We start from the raw sequence: 8968 nt of genomic DNA, 5'->3' as shown, positions 1-8968 counted from the left end.
ACAAAATCTCCACAATTATCCAAAGCAGCCTCTGCCCAAATCACACTGGTATGTCAAGCCAAATCAACTTTATTCATAAAGCACATTTTAAAACAACAAATGTTTTCAAACTGACTATATTTTAAAAGTCTAATCACACATCTACAATGAAGAACAATGTGATTTTCCTGTGTGTAATGTTCCCCTTGTAAGTCACATCTCCACACAGAAATAGATTATTTCGACCCGTGGGTAATGGGTTTATCCTCTCTGATCCAAGGCCCTAAGCAGTCAAAGCCCAACTGCATGAATATGCCAGGAGACTAATATCATTCAATAGAACCTGACTACAAAGAAATAAGAAACAAGAAAACTACCCGCAGTTTCCTTGGTCTATAGCTGAGTGCAGCGCAGAATCATCGAGAGTTGTGAGAAGCTTGCTTTTGGCGGACGGGGATTTCCGCTACAAAACATAAACAATGCGCGGAAATAAATAGTACACGCTTTGTTCAGCTGTGGGTGTTCTCTAACGCTAAATGAATATCGGGCTTGAATGATGAATTGAGGTAACAGGGTTCCAAGACACACTGGTAATGGCAACATGCACCTGCCCGGGAGTCACTTTCCAAAAAGAGAAGACGAAGAAAAAAATTGATCTCCCTGTCACCATGACCCCGCCCCCAACCCTACGACCCTTTCACCTCTCACCCCCAAGCAGAGCCCAGTCAAACTGGTTTGTTGGGGGTAGCAGAAAGGCATGAGAAGTTTGGCCTGAAATACCGGGGAAGTCTGTATCAGATGGGCACTATTTTATGTTTGATAGAAAGAATTACCCTGTTTAAATTGCATACATGAATCTGGGAGACCAAATCAATTCTGGTGCGTCACATTTATATAACACAAAACAACAATTATCAGTAAATATATCATTAACGTGGACGAAATCCATTGCTATGTAGATTAATGTTCACGATGAAACTGGGCCTATATATTGGAAAGGAACTTATGCCATCTAGTGGTAGTTACTACATATGACGAACGGGGAACGTTTTGGGACATGGAATCTCTTGCAGCGTATTTAGCTAACCTCTAGTCTACAGAACTGCTTAACAGCAGAGCAGGTTATTAAAGCTGGTGAATAAGGATTTGCTATTCCAGTTGAAATGCTGCTGGCGTAGAGGTTTAAAACTGATATTTAAACACCAGCTAGGCACTCTGCAACCCACAATGTATTTGATTAAACCACTGTAACGGAATCCGACTGTTCAAAGTAGCACAATATTTTTTATTCAGTAGTTTTTGTAATTTTGCAGCAAATCACAACAATATCATGACTATTTTAAAACTTTCACATAAAATAAAGTTGTTTCACATAACACTAGATAGTTTGCACAGATCTTAACTACTGACTTTATCATACTGTGAACATTTCATTCATCCATTTTCTAAACCATTCAGTCCAGACTGGGATACCTTCTACTAAGCAACAAGAGAAGCAGTAGGGAACATTAATTTACTGCACAATGTTGAGATGCGCGTGCACACACACACACACACACACACACACACACACATATATGCATACACAAACGCACACAGGAAATTAAACATTATATGAACAACAGTATACAGTGAGCTCCATAAAGTTTGGGACAAAGCCTTTTTTTTCTTGATTTGACTCTGTTTGCCACAATTTTAAAATTGTAATCAAACAATTCATATGTGGTTAAACTGCAGATCTCAGCATTTATTAACAAGTATTTTAATACATTTTAGGTTCACCATGTAGAAATAACAGCGCTTTTTATACATTTAGCCCCCCATTTCAGGACACTATAATGTTTGGGACAAATGGCTTCACAGGTGTTTCTGATTAGTCAGGTGTGTTCAACTCCTTATTTAGTGCAAGTATAAGAGTGCGTTCAGTAGCTAGGCTTATATGTATATTTCAATAGATGCAGCCTGAAATAACAAAAAATATATGAACATTTTTATTTTGTGTTTAGTTTCATGATGCATCTTTTGAAAAACATAAGCCATACATAAGCCATGATCCGGGTGGCAACCCGACTGCTGCAACACGCACCACAGACATTATCCGGGTGGCAACCCTAGTGCTGCAACACGCACCACAGATTTATTTATTTTTGTTTCGTCATGAAACCTTTAACGTGCCTTTTCAACAACAGAACATATAATACCCCATGAACATATAAAGCGCCAGTCATATTTAACATGTAACACGCCATAAACATATACTGTAAAGCGGCAGTCGTATTTAACATGTAACACGTCATAAACATATACCGTAAAGCAACAGTCGTATTTCAACTGAGCCCGTGATGAGGCGATGGGTTTACCCAGCAGGCACAGCGAACTGAGCCCGTGATGAGGCGATGGGTTTACCCAGCAGGCACAGCGAACTGAGCCCGTGATGAGGTGATGGGTTTACCCGCCGGGCGCTGCCAGCTGCGGGTCAGAAGCGCCTGGGCGTGGCGCATATGCAGGCGATAGCCACGCTCTGGTACTCCAACGAGTAGGTGGGGCAGCCGTGACTCTTCCGCAGCACTGGCATCCGGACAGAGATGGGGATAGTCTCCAGGCCGAAGGGGCTCTCCACGTCCCCGCAGGAGTGGCTGGAGAGGCACTTGGCTTCGTGGATGACCTGAGGAACCCTGTTTAGGTCGGTGTTGGGCCTGGGGAGCAGAAAAACACACAGGAGAATTCTTCAGAAACAGAGATCAGCCAAACCAGTGTCAGAGATCAGCCAAACCAGTGTCAGAGATCAGCAAAACCAGCATCAAAGATCAACCAAATCAGTGTCAGAGATCAGCCAAACCAGTGTCAGAGATCAGCCAAACCAGCGTCAGAGATCAGCCAAACCAGCGTCAGAGATCACCCAAAACCAGCGTCACAGATCAACCAAACCAGTGTCAGAGATCAGCCAAACCAGTGTCAGAGATCAGCCAAACCAGCATCAGAGATTCAGCTTTCGCTAATTGAGATGAGCTCAGAACTCACAGTACGTTGGCTCTCTCCATGGCTACATTCTAGCACAGGAGGTCTTGGGGAGCCACAGGATCTGCCGATTCTTCAGCACTGAATCAGCCCTGAATTAAAGCAACTGCATTGTACAGGTGACCCATCTAACCTGGTGAAAAGGAAATCCCACAGGCCCTGCTGCTCTCCAGGGCCAGGCCTGCAGGCTTCGTACGGAGAGGTCTCAGCCAGGAGTACTCTGGCCCCTGAGACCAGCAGAACTGCTGGCTCCAGTGTGTGGATGGGTCCCATGATCTGGTATCTGTTAAGGCTCTGCTCCAGTGTGTGGATGGGTCCCATGTTCTGGTATCTGTTAAGGCTCTGCTCCAGTGTGTGGATGGGTCCCATGGTCTGGTATCTGTTAAGGCTCTGTTCCAGTGTGTGGATGGGCCCCATGGTCTGGTATCTGTTAAGGCTCTGTTCCAGTGTGTGGATTGGGCCCCATGGTCTGGTATCTGTTAAAGCTCTGTTCCAGTGTGTGGATGGGTCCCATGGTCTGGTGTCTGTTAAGGCTCTGTTCCAGTGTGTGGATGGGCCCCATGGTCTGGTATCTGTTAAGGCTCTGCTCCAGTGTGTGGATGGGCCACATGGTCTGGTATCTGTTAAGGCTCTGTTCCAGTGTGTAGATGGGCCACATGGTCTGGTATCTGTTAAGGCTCTGCTCCAGTGTGTGGATGGGCCCCATGGTCTGGTATCTGTTAAGGCTCTGTTCCAGTGTGTGGATGGGCCCCATGGTCTGGTATCTGTTAAGGCTCTGTTCCAGTGTGTGGATGGGCCACATGGTCTGGTATCTGTTAAGGCTCTGCTCCAGTGTGTGGATGGGCCACATGGTCTGGTATCTGTTAAGGCTCTGCTCCAGTGTGTGGATGGGCCACATGGTCTGGTATCTGTTAAGGCTCTGTTCCAGTGTGTGGATGGGCCCCATGGTCTGGTATCTGTTAAGGCTCTGTTCCAGTGTGTGGACGGGCCACATGGTCTGGTATGTTAAGCCAGTGTTCTCATGAATGAATGGGTCTGGTATTGAATCTGGACCTGGCTAACACCAAATGTGTCAGGCTGCCCCTCAGGGCTCCTCACAGTTGTCCATGATGTCACCCAGGGATGGAGGGATCTGTCATTGCTCACCAGCGACCCCTGGTGGCCAATCAGACTGCAAGTGGACAGTGTGATTAACCACCAGGGGTCGCTGGTGAGCAGTGATGTTTCCCTCCACCCCTGGACAATGTCATGGGTCAAGCCAGAGGGTGAGTCTCTGGCTCAGCTGTGTGGCGGAGAGGAAAGAAGCAGTGGTTAGTCGTTATGTGTTGGTCTGCACTGTCCCTGGCTGACAGTGGAGGTTGCTAGGCAATGAGTCCAGCTGATGAATATAATTGGGCATTTCAAATTGTGAGAAAAAGGGGGAAAAAGCCTTTTTAACACATCTAAGCCACTGCTTGTAGTGCTAAATGTTTACCATGGGTTTGACCTTTTATTTTGCTAGAACAGTGATGAAACAGGCTTCTTGAAATCCTAAATTGCTCAACTAACTGAACCAATCATTGCGTTTCACTGTGGAGAGGAAGTCATTTTGATTGGGATAAATATGTCAAAGACTCACAGATTATTATAGCTCCACCCATTTTGGGCTCAATTAAACTTAATTCTCCCTTCACTAATGGTGCTGTTTGACAGACTCATACTTACAGTGATGACAGGTGAACTTAGAAGAGGAGGGGAAGAAGGCTTACTTTTAAACCGGTTATAGCCTCAATCAGATTTAATTTATCTACCATTACATGACGGAAATACCTGCCTATTCAACTGAAACTACTGGTATTGATTTTTCATCTGGTAATTTGAATGAAAAAAGGGGGAAAAAATTAGAGTGACTGTCTGTTTTAAAGGTAAGGTTTGTGAAATTTGTTTCCTGTTAACTAGCGATCTCTGGCCGTGTATTCTCTATTGAATGCAGGAAAAACTAGAAGAACTTGCTTTGCCGGGGTTAGGTCAGAATAGTGTTAAGAACTAAACTGTGTTCTTGGCTAGAAATAGCTGTACAAAATAAGTATTGTATCTTATTGAACCTGTGTTTTGTAGTTGTCCATGACCATGAAATGCATTTTTGTACGTCGCTTTGGATAAAAGCGTCTGCCAAATAAATGTAATGTAATGTAATGTAAAGAGTGCACTCAGTAGAGTGCAGATCTCCGTCAGTCATTCCAAACGGAAGCAGTTGTTGATCACTTGCGGCCCCTAGCGGCCAGTTAGGAATTAGCACTCAATCTATTTCAATGGACAACAATGATGGAAATTAATTCAAATAAAATACTTGTCGTTGACCGATTTGCAAAATATTTGAGAATTCAGGTCCTTGGCATGCTGTCAGCATGCACAACAAATATTAGGCTGATCGGCCCAGTAGTATGCGAGATTAGCTGCGGGCACAGACACAAACACACACGCACGAACACGCACACACCCGCACAAACACACGCGACCAAACGCGTGATCCGCCGCTCCGATATAATAATAAGTTCTCCTGTGACCTTGCTTGCGGCTCGCGGGAGCATGAACGTCGCGTAAACTCCGTTCGTCTCTTACTCATAAACCCAGGCGGCGATGCTCCTCTGGTTGAGGTTCTTGGGCATGTTGGCTAGCTTGTAGTGGAACTCCTCCAGGCTCCTCGAGCAAAGCGTCTCCTCCACGCACCTCCCGCTCGCGGGGCTGCCGCGACTAACGCTGAGCGCGAGCACAACCAGGCAGTAGCAGCGCAGCAGCTGGAAATCAAGCACAAACGTTCACCCGTTAGGCGATATTAGAGCACTTTAAGCTCCGCTGCTACACAGGCACACTGGTAAGCAAAAAAAAAAAGATATATATATTCTTAAGCAATTAAGAATGCATATGTAATTTGGTTAAAGTTCGGGTTTGAGTCTCATTTCAAAATTTTTGTGAAATGGTTGAAACATTAAATATTACCTCCGAGACAATTAGGAGTCATAGAAGAAACGTTTATTTTTATAATGATTAAGATATCAATTACACATACTTCCCATTGAAATGAGATATTTAATTAATATGCTAATATGCTCTCAAGCTATACCTTCCTAAGGTCAGCAAAATCATTTCTGTCCACTGTAGGGGCACAAGTCTCACGTTTTGCATATTATACTGTGCCGAAATCTGTTAATCTGTATACTGGACGGTATCTGTTTCACTGCAACTTGTATTTGCCATCAAAGACACGTATTATGTCAAAAAAATTAAAACTCTTTGTTCTGCAGGTTTTCAGGAGGATACAGCATTGTTCATGGTCTCTGTGTCCAAAACATTATCCTTAAATACAATTTACAGTAAAATGTTCCCCATAATCCCTCTTTGGCCCATAAAAAGTCTGTTAGAGTAAAATTTACAGTTAATAAAATTGTAATTTTACTTAGCATATGTGTAACTTTTTCCTTCATATTTCCTTTCAGGTATTTAATTTCCATTTTAATTTCTCATGCTCACAGGTGGATTGTACTTCAGGTGTGCACACTTTTAAAAAATACGTAATAGAGCAATATAATTCTGCAACATGTAGCAGACCGAAAGCAATACAAAAATCTGTCTGGACTAAAGGGGGAAATGCTCGGTTCTAGGCTGCCAGATATAACCGATGTATAAAACACGGGAACACTCCTTGCTTCCATTCTGTCCAATTAGTTAGGGTGGACTGAGCACAAAAATGACCTTTGTGTGAATATAGCAGAAAAGCCTAACTTAAATCATCACTGCCATTTCTTTTCCAAATGAGTAAAATACTACTTAAGAATTAATGTTATTTTTTTCAAATGTAATCTCTTTGAGATGTGCGCAAGTCGCTCTGTGAAAGATGCACTCACCTTCAGTTGGGTCATGGTGTGTGAAATGATGAGTCTTCTCCTCCGGCACAGGGCTCGAGCAGTGCGTCTGATTCGATGCTTTGAGCCCCGCACAAGTGGGCCATTTTATACAGGAGCGCGGCCCTCAGCGAGGGCAGCGAGGGCAGCGAGACCAGCAGACGCCGGCTGCTCTCCGTGGGAGGGCAGCACGTTCGCTCACTACGTCATGAGCAGTCTCACCCCGGCTCGGCTCTCCTAGGTAAGTGGAGGCATATTAGCAGCTCTTCTTAATGCCTCAAAAGGGTCAATATTTAGCATTGAAGGAGTGTGAGCTGTCGTGTTGTATAGTCAGGGTGTGGGGTTTGGGGTCAGTTCAGTTTGCTTCCCCTTATAAAAAAAGAATATGCTGAAATGTATTGTAAAAATGTGGACTACATTACAAATTATAATGCTACATTTATTTCCTAATGTTTTATTTTTAAATGTCACTATCTGAAAGTAGATTTGTATATTTGCTAATATATTGTGAAGTGTTTTATAATATCTTAAAAATATATTGAAAAGAAAACCAAGGATGAACTCTAAACTTTAGGAAAGTTAGGCTGGAACACATCTGCGACAAATGATCAGTCCTCTAATAATAAAATTGCGCCAAACATTTAGTTTAAACAGCATTTAAATCAGCGAGTTACACTTCTGTTGGTTTTGAATAAATGCACCTTGTCCAGGAGCATTGTTGTGCAGCTGACTGAAGAATATCAAGCAATAAAGTCTAAAAATGTCTAAAATTATGTTTATTGGTTAAAATGTCTAATTAGCTATTTGCACCCATAGCCATGGTCATGCATGATAAGTGGTGGCCATGCATGAGAGTGGAGACATCTCTGGTTCGGTGGCCATGCATGAGAGTGGAGACATCTCTGGTTCGGTGGCCATGCATGAGAGTGGAGACATCTCTGGTTCGGTGGCCATGCATGAGAGTGCAGACATCTCTGCTTCTGCTCTGAAACATGGTGTCATTGGCCTGCTTCTTTTCACACTGCAGCACAGAGTGGCGTCAGAGGAAGACCTGTCATATGGCCAGCAGGGGCAGTCAGAGACAGTAACTCAATATTACATTTAACAAGCCACATATTTTCAGGTATATTGGTACGAAGAACATTTACTAGTCCATTGAACTGGCGCTTTGCAAATAAGCTTTTATCATCATAAAGAACTACAGTAATTCAAAACAAGGATCATTTCTTCATTTTCTTGGAAAGTGTTCAGATTTTCTGGAAGATTATTTAAAGCGGACAGCTGAGAAGGAATCTGGGATCATCTGCATAGTTGGAAATCTGTCTCAAGATCATGAATATCTAAGACTTTTTATAGGGATATTGTTTCTAATTCAAATTATAAACATCCTTGTTGGACACCTCTTGATAGTTTCAGATATGAAGCCATTGTTAATGTTGCAGTCTGCTAAATAACTTTTACCCATTTTATGAGTGAACCAATTTTTTAAAATTCAAGACATCTGTAAATTTTGTTCCACGTAACTTTATGAAAGACCTTTTCAAAATCTGAACACTACTCCTGGTTTCTATTCTTTAAGTGTTTTCTAGAAGATGTAGAATATGGTCTCATATAAAGAAAGTCATCAAGTTAAATAATACTTTCTATGACGATTAGTAGCTTCAAGGCAATACAGTCCGATAATATTATAGCATCAAAGCATAATATGGATTATGTTATCATTATCAGCGGCAGATTTGAATCTACCTTGATGGAAGTAAAATAACAGACATTCTTAACGTCCAAATGTATGAAGAACCAGGAGGGAGACCTGAGACTTTTCAAGGTCACCATGATAAATTCATCATCTGCCACCAAATTCACGTGGTCATTTGTTCTAATTAATATCAATTCTAACAATTAGCCAGGAACTCATATGAAAGACTAGACACTATCTCTGCAGTGTCTGGATAATCCATTTAAATTCAAATTCATTCAATTAATCATTAATTAGTGAGTCAATATAATTCATTATATTGACTCATATTTGTATTAAAAAGCCTCAGTGTTATAATAGCCCATTCAGCCAGCACAGGGCATTCTCCTTGTCC

At 42.5% G+C, this 8968-nt stretch overlaps 1 protein-coding gene across 1 annotated transcript; it reads right to left on the bottom strand.

Moving 5' to 3' along the window:
- Window positions 1-1243: 1243 nt before the first annotated feature.
- Window positions 1244-6945, bottom strand: LOC118213193 (interleukin-25-like). Its single transcript, XM_035391969.1, has 3 exons — window positions 6882-6945; window positions 5599-5774; window positions 1244-2675 (listed from the first exon to the last, which is right to left on the bottom strand). Exons 1-3 carry the CDS (start codon window positions 6894-6896, stop codon window positions 2456-2458), a joined length of 411 nt encoding a protein of 136 aa, XP_035247860.1. The 5' UTR covers window positions 6897-6945; the 3' UTR covers window positions 1244-2455.
- Window positions 6946-8968: the final 2023 nt, after the last annotated feature.

This window comes from Anguilla anguilla, chromosome 14 (genome assembly GCF_013347855.1).
Source record: "Anguilla anguilla isolate fAngAng1 chromosome 14, fAngAng1.pri, whole genome shotgun sequence".
Lineage (NCBI taxonomy): Eukaryota > Metazoa > Chordata > Actinopteri > Anguilliformes > Anguillidae > Anguilla > Anguilla anguilla.
Note: the sequence above shows the minus strand (reverse complement) of the source record. Positions and strands in the feature narration are given on the sequence as shown.